The sequence below is a fragment of the Nicotiana tabacum genome, chromosome 4 (assembly GCF_000715075.1).
Source record: "Nicotiana tabacum cultivar K326 chromosome 4, ASM71507v2, whole genome shotgun sequence".
In the NCBI taxonomy this organism is placed as follows: domain Eukaryota; kingdom Viridiplantae; phylum Streptophyta; class Magnoliopsida; order Solanales; family Solanaceae; genus Nicotiana; species Nicotiana tabacum.
The window spans coordinates 92731784-92753112 of record NC_134083.1 but is presented as its reverse complement, the minus strand read 5'-3'; the positions used below and the strand labels follow the sequence as shown (position 1 = coordinate 92753112).

The 21329-nt window shown below is 35.2% G+C and overlaps 1 protein-coding gene across 1 annotated transcript; it reads left to right on the top strand.

Moving 5' to 3' along the window:
- Positions 1 to 8805: 8805 nt before the first annotated feature.
- Positions 8806 to 11934, top strand: LOC107768641 (large ribosomal subunit protein eL33y). The gene is made up of 5 exons (XM_016587766.2): positions 8806 to 8954; positions 9038 to 9073; positions 9153 to 9381; positions 9490 to 9532; positions 11721 to 11934. The coding sequence occupies exons 1-4, from the start codon at positions 8923 to 8925 to the stop codon at positions 9529 to 9531; spliced, it is 339 nt and encodes a 112-aa protein (XP_016443252.1). The 5' UTR covers positions 8806 to 8922; the 3' UTR covers position 9532; positions 11721 to 11934.
- The last annotated feature ends 9395 nt before the right edge of the window (positions 11935 to 21329 follow it).

The window sequence follows — 21329 nt, the reverse complement described above, 5'->3', positions numbered from 1 at the left end:
ATTCAATTTTCTTAACGGATAATCCGTTAACCCGTTAAGAATATATATATATATATAAATAATCAAAAACCATTCTTCCACTTCCAGTACTCTATCTCTGTTCTCTATTACTAATTTACTATTAGACATTTAGTTATAATATTTAGTTATAATTTATTATTCCATTTAGTTACGATTAGATAATTTTGATTATCATGTATTATACCCAGTGTTCTCTTCTATTTCTTCTGATAGTTATAAGTTGTTAATAGGCTCATCCCCAGAGATGATTCTACTGGAAAATACGTTGGAATACACATCTCTCTATTTTTTCTATTTAGCTCTCTTCTTAGGAATTTTATTTTGAGTCATAGCGGTCAACAAACAATACGATAAACCGCCCGATAAGAGCTAAACCGATACCAATCCGCCCAATATCTTATCGGGTGGCTAGCGGATTAATACATTTAAAAGCCGATAACCGATAAGCCAAACCGTTAAGAGTATATAACCGCCCAATCCGCCCGATAAGCAGCCCTACCCGAGCCCCTCGGGACCCCGTCCAATCACACCATCCAGTCCCATAACATAACACGGACCTATTACACTTGCATACTCTAGAATTCATGGGGCTCTCTCTCAAGTGTATTGCCAACCTACAAGTGACATTTAAGGGGTCAAGAACAAAGAGCAACATAACGAATGACAAGTTTCCTGCATTGAGTCATTATATATCCTTAGTTGTGTAGCACCTTTGTCAAAGTGATTTACTTGTAATTCCTACTTAGCTTAGTCAGAAGCATTGTGTAGGAAACATTTGTAAAATCATAAATCATGTGTTTGTGTATTGGCTAGAGTTAGTCGAGTTGTAAGATTTATAATAGAGTTATTACAAAGGGTCTTGTAATAGAGTTATTACAAGTTAGTGATGGATTAAGAGGTTAATTCCTAGGTTACAATAGTTTGTAATCTGAAGTTTGCTCAGTAGTGAAGTTGAAATCCTACAAGGGTAGGTCGTGGTTTTTAATCCCGTGAGCTGAGAGTTTTTCACGTAATTAAAACTCAATTGTGTTATTTACTTTCAGCTGTGTGAGTATGTTTTGTGGGAACTAATAGAACCTGGTTCTCTATATAAGTTTGGTGGACCCATAGTTTGTATCAAGTTTCTTGCAATTTTTCTCGAAATTTGTGTCCAACATCTGGATCCTTTTGTAAACCGTGAGTCGTGAATCTTTCTCAGGTCAGAAATCAGAATTTAAACGAATTCTATATTTTCTGCTTTTAGTTTACTCTGAGTAAGGCCAAGTGATTGAATTCGACTGCACCATATTTAATATCAGATTAAATACTGCCTGTTTTTGTCTCTGCAATTTGTTTTCCTAATCATTTCCCTTCGTCTCCTCTTTAACTCCACGAACAGTTAAACAATCTCACATAAATTTTAAAAAAAAATTATACCTTGTAGCTATAAGCTACTGGAAAATCTAACGAAAACATAAAATAGCCCTAATATTGACCTATATTGGACCAATTTTCCTTCATAACATAATTCACGTTTCTAATTGCAACTCTCCTCACAATAGTAGATTCGTATACTTTTCGAAAAAAGAAATGTTTTGAAACGAAACACAATGGAAAATATTTTGTACAATAATGTAGTCAATTTTACGACCTCAAAATCTATTAAAATAAAAATAACTAAGTGTTATGTGAATGTTAACGAAGCAAATTATGAGCAATGATATATAACTCGGACAATAAATTAAATATATCAAAGAAACCTATACTTAACGTAGTTTATTCAATTAACCTACATCCAATATTTTAAAAATTAAAAGACAATACAAAACCATCGAAAGAATAACGTTGAATAATTCACACTCAAAGAGATTTACACAAGTGAGGCCTAAAAGGTGTGTCTCACACATTCTAAACTGAACTCTCTAGCTTTGAGAGTTTACATAGTGGATGTTGCCAAAGTGAAAACGAATGAGCTTGAACTTATAGGAGTCAATAATTTTCCTTCAGAATAGAGAAAGCCAAATTAGGATAATGTATTACTTTCCTTTTAGCTAAAGGAAAAGCTAATTATAGCAATGAGTTGACCTTCTTCAATATAAAGTAAAAACTCAAAAATATTACTCTAAGAAAATAAGGATAAACAATTAACTAGAAAAAGGGTAGGAGAATTCATTCTTAAGAAACTTCCTCTTTCTATTTTCCCCCCTCTAATGGGCCTTATGACTGATCCTGAAGAATAAATCGTTAACCTTGTTATGGAGTAAAAATGACACCAGGTAGCCACTCTAAAGACTGTTATTTAAGAATTACCAGTGCGTTCTGAATTTCAGTTTTTTTCTTCAAATTTTTGGGCCAAAATGTCTTGAATTGTTCTGAAGTTAAGATTTTTAGTTTGAAATTTTAGGACAAAAATAAGTACTTGCTAATCTCTAAATAGTATTCTTGAGAATGACTATTTGTACACTTGCCCCTATTATGGAAAGGAAAGGTTTTAGAAAGAGGCTAGTTGAATCATTAATTAAACCTAGTTAGGAGGATAATCGAGAGAGGTTCTCCTAAAGACCAATCCACTGCGCATTCTTGCATATCTTCACGTGCTTAAATTGGTTCATCTTGTGAGGTTAAAACCTATCGAGAGAGGAGTTTTTACTGAATGTATGAACTAATAATTGAGTGAATTCGAGAGACTCACTTGAACATTAGAAGTGAATTATCTAGAGTTAGATCCCAAACAATTATCTTGCACCTATCCTATCAAAATCATATATTCTCCCATTGATAACTTTCTTTGCTTATTCCTTGTTTCGATTATCATTAGTCAATAGCTTTAGATTCTTAGTTAATTTTAGTTAGAAATCATATAAACCTCAATTGTTGATTCTCTTGGATAGCAATCAAGCTAGAAACTACGAAAATACTGTGTAACTCCAATCCTTATGGATACGATATTATACTATACTATATTTGACTAGCGAGCATAATTAAAGTGGTATTTTGCGCTTGTCAAACGTTGCGGGGGATTGACAATTAATAGTGTTTGAAATAGTTTTTGGTTTCATTCAGGAATTACGTTTTAGTTTTTTTTATATACTTTCTTTTTTCTTTTTATTTTATTTTCTTTATTAGTTAACTTCTTTTCAAGATTTGTTTTATAGTACCTAACAAGTTGGAGAAGATACTGTAGATTTTGAACTCTAAATGTTGTGAAAATAGAGTACAACCAGCCTAAGAAAACGGTTGAAGAGTTAGCAGCTGAACTTTATCAGCGGTCTGTTATGTGTTTTAAATGTGGTGGAAATCATCTATGGGTTGACTTTCAAGCAAGTATGTATTCTTCCTACGGTTCGTATTTTGAGCAGTCTCACTCTGTTTCTAGTTCGTACAGGTATGAGGATTCATATGGGCATAATTCTGACTCTGGTTGGGATGAATACCCTTATTATGACTAGAATGAAAGCAAAGTGAGACAACTACCTCAAGAGGAGAATGGTAGTTTAGAAGAGCTTATGTACAAGTTCATGAACAATGTTGAAGAAAGATTTATACAAAATCAAGGACTTATATAAATTGTTAAAGCCATTAAGAACCTAACAACGCAAGTGAGTCAAATAGTAAATATACTTTCAGAAAGCTCATTGCATTGTGATAGTGAATATATGGAGGAGATGTCCTGTGAGAATGAGTTTACCCAAGAGAATGAGCATCTACAAAAAGAGCTTTCCACTCTGCAAGAGGACTAAGATTCAACTGAGATGATTGAAAATAAGATTTTGGTTGATTGTGAAGAAATGGAGGAAGAGTTTGAACCCCTATCCACCTTTCCACATTTACAACTATTAGTAGAAGAGAATGAGAAACAAGTGGTCTTGGATATGCAACAAGAATATTCACATGACCTTTATTCTTTGTTTTCTTGTTCTAACATTGATCATGTAAAATTTATTTTTGGGGATTTATAGGAATATACATGGATAGATCCTGTGAAAGAATGCAGAAATAAGTTAAGGATCATCATGAACGGACAATTCACCGCTCAAGATGAGGTCAAGAAAGAAAGAAAAGAGCGGGTCTTGCAGGTATCCTCGGAAGAATTGGGCTTAATGAGATCCACAAAAAATCCCAAGGAGCGAAAACGAGGAATGAATTCAGAATTAGGAGTGGAGTTCATAAGTTCTCGTAAATGAAGAAAATTCAGGGAAGTTTTCTTTACCTTATGCTTTATAATTGTGTGTCACGGGGACCTGCCACAACTTAAAGTGTGGGGTGGGGGATATGTTGTATGATGTATGTATATGTGTTAGTTTTGTTAGTTTTAGTAGTTAGAGATTTAATTTTTTTTTTGAAAAACCATAATTGTTTTTTCCCCGACGATTGATATCATTCGACGGGCTTCTGGAGGGAATAAAGTCGAAAGAAAAAGACAAAAAAAAATTCGTTTGTTAGGTAGTGTAACAATTCTCCATTGGTTTTTATTTGTGGCGCGGTTCTTTTTCAAGAGTTTTGTTTGGACAGGGTGTAGTTAGTTTTTATTATTTTTAGGAGTAAGAAGCCTTGTGCTATAATTTTAATTGAAGGCAATATTTCTTAACTTTAGTATGCCTTGAGAATAATAAATGCTTTAGTTGTGACGCTTAGACTCAGTTTTTTACTCTTGTATAAGTACCTTAAACTATATGATTTTAACTTTGCTTAACTACTTTGACTAAAGTATCTTGATAGTCCAATCTTGAGTGACTTAGGTGCCATGTATGTGTGAGGTTTCATGTTATTCTGTGCATTACATTTGATGTCTAGAACTTGCGTCGTGTGTTTGCAAAGCGAAATGGTAGTTTTGTTCAGTCTTGGAAATGATTTAGGCATTTCTTTGTTGAGCCAGTTATAGGCTATTACCCACCTAATTGTTATGTATCTTAGTTAACCCTGTTGAGCCTGTAATCCTATTTCTTTGGCAACCACATTACAAGCCTTACCCATTTGTTTGAATTGACCATCTATTTGAACTTTTTACCTCTCGTGAGCACTTGAATTTTATATGAACTTTGTAAAAGTTGAAGTGTGGGGTGGTTGGTTTAGCGTTTGAGTGAAACTAATGAAATAAGGAGAAAGGTGCACTATTTAAAAAAAAGTAAGAGCCACTTGAATTAAAAACGAAAGAAAAAAATAATTGTATGATTGTGAAAAATATTCCTTGATAGTGGTAACTCTTGATGTAATTGTGCTTAAGGAAGGAGGAAGTTAACGTATATTGATGTGAAGGTGGAGTTTTGGTTTGACATAAGTGTGGGGTTTTGAATAATGAAATATATGTATTAAAGTGCTTAAGGAGGTGTAGTCACTCTTATATCTAAATGTATCCTACCCATCCCGCAGCTTACATTACAACCAAGTAAAATCATACTTGATCCTTGACTGAATGGGCTCGATTAGTTGAGTAATACACTACGGTCAAGCCTATGGTACGTATTTTGTGGCATATGAATGTTGTTTCTGAGAGTGAGCGGATTCTTTCTATCTTGAGTTCTTAATTGTTCTTAAATTCTATTGTGTGTGGAACTACTCTCTATTGTTGTGTGAGGTTAATTCATGAAGGAAAGGTAATGCTTGACCTCTATGTTATAGTAAGTGAACGAGTTATAAATAATGTGTGGTGCTAGTGAGTCAAATCTTGAGGCGAAGATATTACAATATTGTGCTTAATCTGTTTCAAATACTTTTGGTGTGATGAGTTATGAGAGTTGTTAAAAAAGGCCGTGTCTATGTGAAGTATAGTTTGATTGCTCGATGACGAGCAATGGTTTAAGTATGGGGATATGGTGTTAGGCTATAATCTCGTATTTTAGTCGCTTATTGCACTCTAATTTACTACACTTTACTTGTGTTTGAGCTTTAATTGATAGTGTTTTGTACTTTTTATATTTTTTATGCCTTGTAGGAGTGATTCCTAGCTATGCAGATATTATGGAATGAGTTTGAGTGATTTGGAGCTTTGAAGTATGAGTAAAGCCCAAGAGATTAAGCTGGGATCGTGTTCAGGGGTCGAGGACCAAGTTTGGACGTGAAAACGCAAGAAAAATCCATACTCTGAGAAATTTCCACTGCCGCGGCGCGTGGGGCGCCGCGACTGCCCATTTTCCTGCTATGTCAAAAATCAACTCTTTAGATTTTTCCACTACTGCCCCGCATGGCGCGGCGTACCTTTGTATTTTTTACAGAGTAATTTTCCTATTTCGGCTAGGAAAGGGAGGTTTCATCTAGGCCCGACCCTACTTGGTATAAATATATGGGAAAATATTATTTTCTGGACTTTTGACACATAATCGACCTAAGGAGGCTAAGGAGGAGTTAGAAGAGCAAAAGCACAAGGATTTCATCATTCCTTCCTCACCCAAGACCCGAGTTTGGATCGAATTTATATTTTTCTTTACTTTTAACATATTTGTGATGAATTACTCTATATCTATGGAGTAGTTCTCTTTAGAGTTTGATAGATTTGGTGTATTGGTAATTGTTTGTGGATTATAACTCTAGCTTTATGTATTGAAGCATTTTTGGATGATTTAATTGTTGCATCTATATTCACTAGTTCATGTAATCGACAGAGGCATAACTTGTGATATCTTTGCATTATCTTGTTGGTTGAGTTCATTAATTCTTCTTAGTAATCGAAATAGGCTAGTTGAATCATTGATTAAACTTAGTTAGGAGGAAAATCGAGGTTCTCCTAACGACCAATCCACTACGCATTCTTACATATCTTCACGTGCTTAAATTGGTTCATCTTGTGAGGTTAAAACTTAATCGAGAGAGGAGTTTTTACTAAACGTATGAACTAATAATTGAGTGAATTCGAGAGACTCACTTGAACATTAGAAGTGAATTATCTAGAGTTAGATCCCAAACAATTATCTTGCACCTATCCTATCAAAACCCTATATTCTCCCACTGATAACTTTCTTTGCTTATTCCTTGTTTCGATTGTCATTAGTCAATAGCTTTAGATTCTTAGTTAATTTTAGTTAGAAATCATATAAACCTCAATTGTTGATTCTCCTGGATAGCAATCAAGCTATAAACTACGAAAATACTGTGTAACTCCAATCCTTGTAGATACGATATTATACTATACTATCTTTGACTAGCGAGCATAATTAAAGTGGTGTTTTGCCCTCGTCGGGATACTATATCTATCTTAGACACATTAGGTTCCTGTTAGAAATGTAGACTGATTTACTCTTTTTGCTCACTTGTATATATGGTTTCAATACAACCCATGTACTATTTTGTGTTTACATATAATATGTTACCTTCTCAAAACAAATGTTATATAAGTCTCGATCTTTGATCTTGAAACGTAGACATGACTATTAAAGTAAAATAAAGTTGGAATAGGACAATATTTAATAGCTAATGTCTCCTTTTCTCTGTAAACATGATGCCATTCTCTTATATTTCTTCTCCTCTAGGTACATAGTTTTCCTTATTATTATTTTTTGTACAGTTAGTTTTCCTTCATTTTTTCCCCTTCACTTTTGTAATTTATGTGAACAAAGGGATTCTTTAAGATGCGCTTACTTTGATTTTGGTTCTCACTGATGTATTAACCTCCTTCTTATTCTTTTTATTTATGTATTATTTAAATAATCTTAGTGTCTTAAGTTGCTCTTCTCCGTTTCATCTAGCCAGAGGTTCCTTGATGGTGATTTTATCAACTGAGCCACCTAAGTAAAACACTGTCTTTCTTTAGATTTATGTGGGTTTTTATAGTTTTGTGGTCACTTTTTCAATATCATAGATTTTCCGTCTGTAGGCTTTCGAATGTATTCTCACTTTGTTTGTGATGCAGGAAAACCCTCCGAAAAGTTTGTGAGGTAACCCTCAAGGACCGTTCCGACTGTAGATATATTTCAACGGTAATGCATTCTTCGAAACGTCAACCTTGGAGGCATAGATTGGATGAAAACCACAAAGTAAATAGATTGAGGTTATAAATGTCGTTTGACGTAGTTTTGAATATATCTACATTTGGACTATATAGAACTCTCCTCAATGCATGAAAATATTATTAAGTGTTAATATGTTGTAAAGTTTTGATAACTTGACAATAATGCTTTATTTTCCAATAATCTTGTTAAATGCTTGAAATAAGTATTAAAATATTTTTTCGATGTTTAACTTTTTTCATTAATCTTGTAGATGTGCAATTAACAGACAGAAAGTTGTCGGGCATATGCCCGTACGGGCACGGGCACGGGCCATCTAGTATAATATAGAGGATAGTTTTGTAGTGACGAAATAGAAGGTAGATAGATATGACGGGTCAAGGTGGTGGAGCTATGACAATAAGGGATCGAGACAAATAATGAAGAGTGGAGGAGAGATTTTTTTTTTTTTGAGGAGAAAAATAAGTTGAAAGAAGAAAAAGAGGAGGAATGGGCGCACTGGCTTTTTTCTCTCAAATAGCTAGGAGGGAGGGCGATGCAGAGATATTTTTAAGAGTTGGCAAATTTTATTTATTTTTGGCTACAAATTGTAACGTACAATTGTGGCTGTTAAAGTTTTGAAGAATTAACTTAAATATTGGCTATCTAAATTTAAAAAATATATGTATAATTCATATAAAATATGCCTATAATCATGTGTAATTTATGTATACTAATTAGAAAAATAAACAGCAATTTCTAGTCGACCAACTATTTTTGTAAAAATCCCTAATATTTTGGGCCGAGCGGCCTACTTTGTCAAAAGCCAATATTTCAAGCCCTAGGAATCGAACTATTGGGCCTCCAGCCCATTTATCGACCAAATGTAAAGAGCCAGCAGATCACATATATACATCTCTTCTAAAACAAGTACTCCTCTAGGGTTTTAAGTTATTCTCTGCAGACATCTCCGTGCCCATTCCCCGATCTCCTTGAATCGAAAATGGTGAAAGGACGCCAAGGAGAGCGCGTCAGGTACTGAATCTTCTCAAACTTCATTACATTATCTGCAGAATCTCATTTTTTCACACCGTCTTTATTGTTTTCTGTATCTGTAGACTCTATGTCAGAGGAACCGTGCTTGGATACAAAAGGTAATTTACTCTCACTATCTGAAGATTAATGCCGATTTCATATGATTGAGTATCTTAAATTGTTTAATCTGTGTGTTAGGTCAAAATCGAACCAGTATCCAAGCACTTCGTTGATTCAGATTGAGGGAGTGAACACTAAGGAGGAAGTGGATTGGTACCTCGGAAAGCGCATGGCGTACATCTACAAGGCTAAGACAAAGAAGAATAACTCTCATTATCGTTGCATTTGGGGTAAGGTTTGTAGGCCTCATGGAAACAGCGGCGTCGTCAGAGCTAAGTTCAAGTCTAACTTGCCACCTAAGTCTATGGTACATTCCTGTTATTTGTATTTTGTTTACTTAATTGCATTATTATTTGATTAGTAATTTTTTTTCTTTCTGATTAATTGCGTTATTTTCTTTCTGTAAATCTTTCAGGGATCTAAGGTTAGGGTTTTCATGTACCCAAGCAATATATAAGGTATTCCTTTTACTTGTCCACTGTTTTAACTGATTATTATGTGTTTATGTTAGTGTTTTCTATGGCCACTGTGTCCATCAAATTTTGTGCTTAAGTTTCTATTTATTTGACTCTTGGCCTATATTAATCACTTTATCAAACCTATTACTATTTTTGTTGTCATTATGTGATAAAAATATTTAATTACTGTAAAGCTAATGTGAAGTGTCAAAAAAAATTGTTTCTCATTATGTCAAATAAGAACATTTGAGAGGAAAACCAAAATGAGGTGTACTAATAAAAGATGTAATATCTGAATTAAGATGTGAGAGGTGATTAACTAATAGATAGCAGTTTAAAATACTTTTTTATTGATATTATTTGATTCATTTTTGGTCATTCCTCATCAGGTTAGGCACAAAATAATATGGAGAATACTACCTAAGTTAGGCATAGGAAACAGTTGTATCAACCAAACACCCAATTAATAATGTGGAGTTTTGTAATATAGATATTTTCAAACATCAAAATGACCCCTTAGTGTATCCGTTGTCTGTTTTGAGGTTGGGAGAGGAACTATCTTTCTGATTCTCTATTGCTTTAGGCATATTTGTTTGGGTTATGGATGCCTAAGGTTTTGGAATAGTAAGCAAACCTTCCTACCATTTTATTGCAAGCACAAGTATCAATGTTTCAGAAGAAATGATTAATGATCCATTTTTAGATATGACAGTGTGGAAAAGAAGGTTTTATTGGTATTAATCTATCCGAATTGTTATTCCTCATAAGCTGATATCATATGTGTTGAAAATGTTTGGCCAAAATCTTGGCAGCTAAGTTTATGTTTGGCACAGACCAAGTAAATCAAAACCAGTTGATGGCGCGGGACCATACCAAAAAGGAGGAGGTGTCATATATAACATTAAATAGGTGGTTATACCTCGTGTTTCATCTATAATAGATGGATCTCTAGTTGGTTGAATAGAGGGTGGTGGGTTTCTGATCAATGAGTAGAATATGTAAGACTTCAGGGGCAACCACCAATCCCAATGGAGATACACATGGTAGAACTGGATGCATGTCCAATATTCATCTGCTAAGTCGTAAAGGGTGGCTAATGTGTAAGACTTTAGGGACAAAACCATTACCAAGGGATATACAACATATATTCATCTGCTAAGTTGGAAGGGTTGGCTAATGTGTATGTTTTCAGTCAGAAATTAATAAGTTGGTCGCATATGTTTAACGCACTACACCAGGGTTTCATCCGTAAACACTAGAGGTCCAGCTTGTTGAGAGGATGACGCAAAGATTCTGAGAGGTGGAATTGTGTTGTGAGATTTAGGGTTATGCTGAGGTAAATACACATGCAGAAAAGCATGTACTTCAATATTCGTTTGCTAATTGTTCGAGGCTATGTTTTTTTTCCGAGGCTATGTTTTTTGAGGATAATCAAAATAAAGCTGATCCGGTGATTCAGATCATAGAGAAGTGGATAGTCAACTCTGTTTTGTGTTGTTATTTCATGAATGAAGGATCACATTAGTTTATGGATAGGATGATGCAAAGATTCTGATAGGTGAATAGTGTTTTGAGATTTAGGGTTATGCTGAGGCAAATACACATGCAGAAAAGCATGTACTTCAATATTCGTTTGCTAATTGTGAAGGGGTGGCAAATGAGTATGCCTTTTGTTCGAGGCTATGTTTTTTTGAAGATAATCAAAATAGAGCTGATCCGGTGATTCAGATCATAGAGAAGTGGATAGTCAACTCTGTTTTGTGTTGTTATTTCATGAATGAAGGATCACATTAGTTTATGGATAGTTTGATATAGTATTTTAGTAAGTAAATAGTTCTTGGCTGATTGATGTAGTTTCTTTTTTGTATATGAGTACCAATTAGCCTTTCCTTAATAAAATTATTTCTGGCTTATCAAACGGATATGATTCTCAGTTGTACGATGCTATCTTTGTCATCAGTTTGGCGTATCTGTGATCATTTCTACGCCTAAGGGTAGAAGAATCTAACCTGTTCTTTGGTGTTCATGTATTGAATCACATAGTTACTTGAAGGTTATTTTGACAACAAAAGATATAGGCTCTTGAATGGTGGTTGTCCGGATATTCTAGTGACTTTTCATTTACATTTATCTACATGTTGACTTTATTTGAATGCTTCTTGATGTTTTTGTGTATTTACCTGTGCAGTGAGGCATCAAGGAGTAGATGATAAGATCAAGGTTGTTGGATGCTTTGGAAGGCTTTATGCCTGATCAAGGATATTTGATGTAGGATCTTCATTTTTACTAGTTAAGATTTAAATTGGCTTGTGCTTAGTAAAGTTAAATTGTTACTATTTTGTTTATCGCTTCTGAGTAATACTGAAGATTCAAATCTAATTAGATGTGGCTAGTTTTGCTTATGGAGTTCCTTATAATGTTTTGTATGTTTTTGAATCTATATGCGGAGTTTAACTGATTTGGTTTTACAACTGAATGGCTGCAATGTAGTTATTCCTGCGTGAGAGTTGAATTTGTTTAATCCTAATATTCTATGAATCTGCACGTCCTATCGAGCTTAATATTGAGTATCCAAGATTCTTATGTGCTCGTAACCCAAGTTTCCTCGCGTTTTTTGTACGCCATAGTTTGAATTACGTTGGAAAATGAATTTCTTGGGTTGAGCCGAAAAAATCTACTTTTTTGGTATGTTCTCTTTCTAATTTTGATAACAATTTAATTTAAATTTTTAATTCTACCCGAAGTTTTTAATTCTTAAATTCTGTATTCAGTTAAACATAATAAATTGGAACTGAGTGAGTATTATTCACTTGTTTGAAATGTGGATAAAAGAAAAACAATAAGTAGCTAAAATGTTTAGAATTTTCTGTGTGGGGCCTACAGTAACTTCCGTTCTTTCAAAACGAATTCAGTCATGCACTATCTACGTCGGATTACTTTTGAGTATAAAAGGCAGTCCAGTACATTAAGCTTTTGCTATGCGTAGGGTTCGGGGAATAGCCGGACCATAAGGGTCTATTGTGTGTAGTCCTACCCTGCATTTCTGTAAGAGGCTGTTTTCACAGCTCGAACCCGTGATCTCCTGGTCACATAGCAACAACTTTACCAGTTACGGAGGGCTTCCCTTCAAATTCCAATTGTATAATTACTTTTGAGTATCTGGTCTAAATTAATTGCTCCTAGTTAGACATAAGAAAGAATATTTGCTCCAAATTCCAATTGTATAATTACTCTTTAGGAAAGTTGGATAGTCACTCGTTCTCATGGCCTGAATAATTCGACAAAGCATTCTAATAAATCTGGTGCAATATCGACGTGTGAATTCTTGGCAGTGGAGTTATACTCATATAGGCAGTTAGTCTGCTGCGTGGCAGTTCCAATTAAACTGTTCTTTGTAGGTAAGGCTCGAAGGTAAATATTTACCAGCATAATATTAACTTATCATGATTTTGAATAAGCAAGTCCAACAAGATCTAATTGTACAAATTTCCCGGCTGAAGAAGCTAATGCTTCAAATGGCCAAATAAGTTCGAGATATTAAAGGTGCTGTGGATGCCTTGCATTTGCAAATCTAAACCAAACAACTAAGGTCTAAGGGGCGTACATAGGTTGGTTGATTCAGATTTTTTATTTACCAAACGAAAAATGTTAAAATATGTTCTTATACTATACGAAATTGAGCACATTTGTCCTTCGTTAATACTTTAGCTCAAATATGTCCTTACCATCACATAGTTGGTCCATATATGCCCTTAGAGTTACATAGTTGGCCCATATATGCCCTTTTCGAAACGGAATCCACCCAAACTAATTAGTTCTTTCGTTAATTGTATTAAAGTGTATTACAAATACTATTCCCTTTTTATTAGTACTTTTTATTCTTTACCTTTCTCTTTTCTTTCTTCTTTTTTCTTTTCTTCTCTTTTTTTTTTCCTTTTTCTTTCTCCCTTATCCGAGTTCCTCCATTACTGATGTCTTCTCCATTTTCATCACCAATTTCACTTGACAAAACACATGAATTCCAATTACTAAGAAAATTCTCCTATAAGAATATTTTTATTGATCATATGTTTGTCAATTTTTTAATTTTTACTGAACATATATTTAGTTCTAAAAAATTTAACAAAGTAAGATTGAAATAATATTTATGTAACAAAAAATCCGAAAAATCCAACAAAACCGAACAATCCAAATCGATATAATTGGTTTGGTTTGGTTTTGATAATAACCGAACCAACCCGTTCCATGTACACCCCTAATTTACATAGTTTATAAAAAAATAGAAAATGTCCAGCTGAAAAAAGATGAAAAAAGACTAACAACTCAAATTTATAACACTACAACTTTAACTCTAGGCTTTTAATCATTAAATTATCTTTCTGAAAATAATTTAAATATTTTGGTCTTTTGAGTATTGTTAAAGGTTGAGATGCTGTTATTATTTTAAAGTTTAAACCATAATTTTTGGAACAATTTAATTTCGTTTATTTAGAGGGCCAGTAAAATTGGAACCTGGTTACCTTATGGGAGAATTTTTTTAATAATTGGAATTCATTAATTTTGTCAAGTGAAATTGGTGACGAAAATGGAGAACACATTAGTAATGGAGGAAGCGGATAAGGGAGAAAGAAAAAGAGAAAAAAAAAGAAGAAAAGAAAAGAAAAGAGAAAGGTAAAGAAAAAAAAGTACTAATAAAAAAAATAGTATTTGTAATACACTTTAATACAATTAATGAAAGAACTAATTAGTTTGGGTGGATTCTGTTTCGAAAAGGGCATATATGGGCCAACTGTGTAACTCTAAGGGCATATATGGACCAACTATGTGACGGTAAGGGCATATTTAAGCTAAAGTATTAACGAATGGCAATTGTGCTCAATTTCGTATAGTATAAGAGCATATTTGAACCTTTGCCCTTTACCAAATGTCAAATGTAAAGTTAATAGGAAAGACCAAACATGTCAATATGGAAAACAAGTTATAGTTATTCCCTGTATAAACAAGGTAGAATAGTCTAGTAGATACTTATACTTGTTTGCGTTTGTCATCTCGAACCTTGTACGCAACGAAGTTTCATCGAGATACTTATAGTTGTTCAAAGTTAGTATTTTAAACTCTGACAATTGACCAAGTCGTTTCATCCAGACACTTATAGTTATTTAAAGTCAGTATTTTAAACTCCTCCGACTGTTGACCAAGTCTACGCGGCAACTTAAAGGCTGAACATGACAAAATACGTATATTTCACGCTCCTTAAACAAAATAAATAAGGAAAAAAATACAAAAAAATAAGGCAGACAAATCTTTTCTTCATAGCGTGTTTCTTTCTCTAGTTCTTTGTGGGTGGGAGCAGAAGATTATCAAAGTGTAGAATTTAGTAGGTACTTCACCAAGTTTGAACGCGAACCCCACTTGAAACAACTCCATAGCCATTAATTTCTCCCATTCTGAAAATACAACACTAATGAAATTGTCCGTAATCACTATTTTCAGCAACCAAAACCACCTAGAACTCCGGCGCATGGTGAGAAAGAGAAAGGAAATAGGAGCGCGCTAGAGTGAATATATTCCAGCAAAATCCCTCGAGATTCGAGGTGGTCTCCTAGTGGTGTTCGATATTCCGAGGATCTATGATGTTGCTCGCTGGTCATGCATCCTGATTCGTTCGCTGTCTAGGTTTTGAGAGGGTGACGTGAAGGTAAAAAAGAGGAGAGGAGAGGGATAGCGAGATTGGTCTAGTGCACTTATAACAATGGAGAACAAATGTGACAAAAAAAAGAAGATAAAGTGGGTTTGGTTGTGTGTTTTCTGTTGGAGAAAGAAGGGGTGGTGGTGTGTGACGGTGGTTGGTGAAAGAGGGAGAGATGGAATGGAGGAAAGATAGAAGGATGTTTTTTTTTTTTGGAAAAAAAGGAAATTGATTTGGGATTTTTATAAAAAATAATATTTTCTTAAAACAAATAATAGTGTGGTATTAAGTAATGTGGGGTGGATCTGATATGTTGTCATGCCTAGGCCGAGTGAGCAACTTACACTGCCGAAGGTGTTTAAAACTTTATTTTGATCGAATTCAAGTGTCTGGTTGATACTTTATAGAGTAAAAAGATCGGAATCTCAAACAAAACAAGTAAATGTATCTATTAGACTCTTCATTTGTCACATCTTCTTCCCTCCCTTTACAAGTGACAATATGAGGAAAGCCTTTGTGGGGTTTGTGCCATGTAAGTTTACCTCGAAAAGTTGCTACAAGCTTGTTAGCCAAGATATCCCTAATGTCATTGAGTTTAACTGGATTTGGGAACTTCACTGTCCCAACAAGATTAATTTTTTCCTATGAAAATGTCTTCACAATAAACTTCCCTATCGATCCTACCTCCACGATATTAGTATTAATATTGACCCTAAATGTCCAGTTTGTAAAAAAGAAAATGAATCTATTGACCACATTTTTATTACGTGTGATGCAGTCCTCCAATTCTGGGATATGATAGGCTATAATATCCCTTCATATCATAATACATCACACTAGCTCACTAATATTAAAGACCTAATTGCACCTAAGTTATCCCCATACCTATCATGGGATGAATTATACCTTTTAGCTCTATGAAAAATTTGGCTCAACTGTAACAAGAATAACCATGACAACACCTATTTGAAATTTAACCTAAGAAATGCAATTACTTTAGCAGTCAAGTACAAGTTGCTAAAGCAAAAAGAATTGATTACTGTTCAAACCCATACGGTCAACGTTGCATGGCATAAACCCCACAAAGGCTTTTACAAGCTTAATATATATGGTGCCTTCAGGGAAAAGGAATACTTAGGGGGATTAGGAGGAGTGTTCAGAAACAATAATGGACATTGGATTGCTGGATACCAGCATCACTGCCCAGCTTCATCTTCCCTCCAAGCTGAACTAGAAGCTCTCAAGGAAGGTATCAACATAGCGAAAGACAAGGGATCTACACCACTGGTCATAGAAACAGATGCAACAGAGGTAATCAAAACTTTAAAATATGGATGCGAATCTCTTGACATGATTGTTTGCATTTGCAGATGGTTAATGCTTCAACTGAATCAACCATCAATCCAGCATAGCTTCAGAGAAGAAAACTAAGTAGCCCATAAGCTGGCAAATGAAGCTCTCAATCTTCTGAAGGAACATCTACTACTAGCAAGGTCGCCTCCTTATGTCATAAATAATCTGGAAACACACATGGTTGGCTATGTTTCTTTTGTTAAAAAACTAAGTACTGATGTTTGATGTAAGCTTGCCAACCTGGGCAATATTAATGTCCTTAGGACATGTAGTATCCTTGGCGATGTAACAAATAATGTTCCCTAGTTTTATACGAATATATATTCCCTGTTGTAAAAAAAGAAAGACCCTTATACCTATGGTAAACTCAAAAGAGAATGCTTTCCGCTGTGAGAAACCAATAGTTTCGACACCAAATTAGGCCCGACTTTTTCCCAAAAATGCACTGATAATATTGGACAAATGAGGGAAATTATATACTCAATATGATAAGAAATAATGTATATTTGCTCCAGTTTGGCCACAAGTTCTTTTCATTTTTTTGTTTTTTTAAATTTTGAAGCCATTGTTTGATTATAAAAAGTGATCAATTTTTGGGCAGTTTTTTAAGATGATATTTTTAAGTTTCAAAATGTGGTTTAGATTAGTTTTTAAAGTTTTCTGCACACAAAACTTCAACTTCATTTCAAATAAAATGTATGTCCAAACACAATTTCAACTTTTAAAAATTATTTTCCATCTCATGTTCAAGAACTCTCTTTTTTCAAGTTTCAACCAAATTTGCGTACAAACGCTAGTTTAGTCCCAATTAACTCCCAACTTTAGGAACCTACAACAAAACAAAATCCACGGTGTCATGCCTAGTCCTTAGAAGCCAACTCATAATATGTGTACCTATATATGTATGTGTAACGACCTGACTTGTCGTTTTAAGAATTAGCGTCTTGTTCAGTGACTTAAGGTCACAAGAAGCTTTGTGATGTGTATTATGACTTGCGTGTGTGGTCGAGTTTGATTTTCATATGATTTAGGATTAAATTGAAAGAACAATTCTTATTTTTGAATTTTAAACAAAAAGAGTTGACCGGAGTTTGACTTTTGAGCAAATAACTTCAGAATGGAATTTTAATGATTCCAATAGCTTCGTTTGGTGATTTCGGACTTAGGAGTGCGTCTGAGTATTTATTTTGAAGTCCGTAGTTGAATTTGGCTTGAAATGGCAAATATAAAAAATTAAAGATTTGAAAGTTTGACCGGAGAGTTGACTTTTCGATATCGAAAATTGAAATAGGTCCGTTATGTTATTTATGACTTGTGTGCAAAATTTGAGGTCAATCGGACTTGATTTGATAGGTTTCGACATCGAATGTAGAAGTTGGAATTTCTTAGTTTCATTAAGTTTGAAATGAGGTGTCACATAATAACTTTTATTTGAAAGAATTATACTCGAAGGATATTTATTTGAAGAATTATATTCGAAAGATTTTTATTGGAAAAACTTATATTTGAAAGATTTGATTAATTGGTTGTACTTGTGTTCCTTATTCGTTTGAGCAATATTTATGGTATTCTTGTTGCCTTGTTGTTCATATCCCTGATTGATCTTTGTTGCCCGTTGCCTTGTTGTTCATATCCCTGATTGATCTTTGTTGCCGTCACTGCTACTTATTTTTTTATTATTCTTGTATATTACTATATTGCACATGTTAAATGACTAGTGAGTGTCTTGACTGTACCTTGCCACTACTCCACCGAGGTTAGTCTTGATACTTATTGGGTACCGACTGTGGTGTACTCATACTACACTTCTGTATATTTTTGTGTAGAGCCAGGTATTGAAGATATCGGATTCGGACAGAGATTATAGTGTGATCGCAATGACTCAAGGTAGGGTTGCTTGGTCGTCGCAGTCCCGTGGATTCTTTCCATTTTTATTATACTGTCAACTCTTATTCGAGCAGTATTGTATATTCGATCCTTGGGATCACTACATGTACTCAGTTAGAGTTCGTGACTCAATATTACCAATCTTGGGAGGTTTTTATATTTGTTTACGCTTTTGGTTTCGACACTTGTATTAAATTATATGTTTCAAAAAACTAAAAATGGCTCGAAATGTAATTGTAATCGGCTTACCTAGTCTTAGAGACTATGTATCATCACAACGCATGTGGTGGGATTTTGGATCGTGACAAGTTGGTATCAGAGCTCTAGGTTCATAGGTTCTACGAGTCACGAACGAGTCTAGTAGAGTCTTACGGATCGGTACGAAGACGTCTGTACTTATCTTCGAGAGGCTACAGTACTGTTAGAAAATTTTCACTTCTTTCATTCCTAGGTTGTTGTTTTTGTTTCATTCCTGTCATGCGAAATTTGTTGATTTTGGAGTTTGAGCCTTCGTATCTCTATTCTCTCAAGATGGTGAGGACACGTGCTACCGGGTCAGCTGAGCAGACACCCGCGCATTCTGCTAGGGCTGCAAGAGGCTGGGGCAGAGGAAGGGCACGTGCCGCAGCAAGAGCACATGTCTGAGCAGCAGTTCAGGAGCCGCCAGTAGCTACAGTTAGGGGACAGGTACCGGAAGTACCTGTTGTTACCCCCAGTTCCTGAACATGTTTGGTACATTGACTCAGGCGGGATTGATCTTTGTTTCACCAAATATTTCAGAAATTGGGGGAGGATACAAAGAGTCCTACCGCCCGTACTCCAGAGCAACATGTTCATGTTGGTCAGGTTCCGAGTGTAGTACCGGTATATTCTGTTATTCTGGTTCAGCCTGAGGTCAGGCCAGAGGCATCAGAAGAAGAACAAAAGAGAATTGAGAGATTTAAGAGGTATCGTCCACGTACCTTTAGTGGCACAGCTACCGAGGATACCAGGGATTTCTAAAAACATATCACCATATTCTCCGCACCATGGGCATTGTGGAAGTGAGCGGAGTTGCCTTTACTATATTTCAGTTGTCAGGAGCAGCGTATCAGTGGTGACAAGTTTATGAAGAAGGTAGATCCGCCGATGCAATACCACCAATTTGGGCTTACTTTTCGGTGATGCTTTTGAAAGAGTTTGTTCCCCAGACTCTCCGAAATGCGTGGCGCACAGAGTTTGAATGGTTGCATCAAGGCACCATGACGGTATCGGAATATGCTATCAGGTTCAGTGAGTTAGCCCGACATGCACCTATCTTGGTTTCTACAGTTAGAGAGAGAGAGAGTCTGCAGATTCATTGAAGGGCTCGGTTATGATTTTAAAATATGTATGGCTCGAGAGTTGCAGACTGACATTCCATTTCAGCAAGTAGTAGAGATTGCCAGGATGTTAGAATATGTTCGAAGTGAAGAGGATAAGTCTAAAGAGGCCAAAAGGTCTCGGAACTCTGAAGGATTTAGTGGATTCTACTCTACAGCTATGACTCATCATGACGGAGGCTCGGGCAGTTTGTCAGCCCAGTCCGTAATTCAGAATACTCGTAGTGCTCCAGTTAATACTTTTAGTGCACCACCGGTACAAAATTCTTACAGTGGTTATTCCAGTTATCCGGCATAGACTCAGTATGAGCAGTCGCGCCCGCATAGGGGTTGTTATGAGTGTGGTGATACTAGGCACATCATGAGAAATTGTCCCAGACTTGGGAGAGGTAAATTTTATAAGAACACTCAGGCTACAGGCTTTATTCCAGTTAATACTCCACGTGCACAACCAATTAGAGATGAAGGACAGGCAGGTAGAGGGCGCCCAAGAGGGGAAGGCCCGATCCGTTGATATAATTTCTATGACTTGGCTGAGGCTAATACACCAGATGGTGTCGTTACATGTATGATTTAATTTATACTAAAAGGAGCACTATTCTTATTTTAATTTAATTATGATTATCGAGGTGAGACCTCCGATCGTGCTCCATATAGGGCGAGTTTGTGATTTGTACACCACTCACGTGTTTATCCCTGTTGGAAGATTTGATGGTGTTAGCCCGTGTCTATCATTTTATTTTGCACACTATTGAGGGCTATGAGTCCAAAAGTGACTTTCTGTTACTCACTACAGTGGGTTTTGGTGTAATTTCGGGATAATTGATTATAATTTTATGAATTATATGCCCTACTGGTATGAGGGTTCATTATGTGTTGTGAAATTATTTCACGAAATTTATTAAAAAGAAGAAAAAAAATGGAAAATTTCAGTTGGCACAATATGCAGTACTTGTGATTCAGAATTTAGGATGGGATCCTCGCGATTTAATGTGATTTGATATGTTTAACCCGGGCTACGTGTCGCGATGGAAGTTATATCAGGATGAGATCCCGCTGGTTAAATTCATGTATTTTAAATTTTCCCTTTGTGAAATTTAATTTGTACTATAGTACTAATAGAGAGTCATGCCTGTTAGGTTTATTTGATAATTCTTGTATGTGTTTTTCTGTGCATATTTAGCCATTTCGTACTGTAATTATTGAGTTTTAGCCCACGAGACGAGTGCCGCATTAAACGTGACTCGTTAAGTTGGGTAAATAATTATGAGGTATTCATGCCTCACATTTTGTTGTCAGTGTTGTGAAAATTTGAAACGAGGTTTTGGTTAATAACCGTTTAATTGACGATGCTGAAATTGATTATGAATAATTTTTATGACCAGAGATGTGGTTATGGGCATACGTATGATGTGTGCGTAGGGACAAGTTGTTATAACCGGTTGATACTAATACCATATTTTGATGTGAAAATCAGGCCTTTTAAAAATATTTGGAGTGTTAGAAA

Bases quoted from the DNA above. Each gene is read 5' to 3' on its own strand.
- LOC107768641 (XM_016587766.2), top strand. From the start codon at position 8,923: ATGGTGAAAGGACGCCAAGGAGAGCGCGTCAG. The intron at 8,955-9,037 runs GTACTGAATCTT...CTGTATCTGTAG, and splicing joins CGCCAAGGAGAGCGCGTCAG to ACTCTATGTCAGAGGAACCG. The intron at 9,382-9,489 runs GTACATTCCTGT...TAAATCTTTCAG, and splicing joins ACTTGCCACCTAAGTCTATG to GGATCTAAGGTTAGGGTTTT.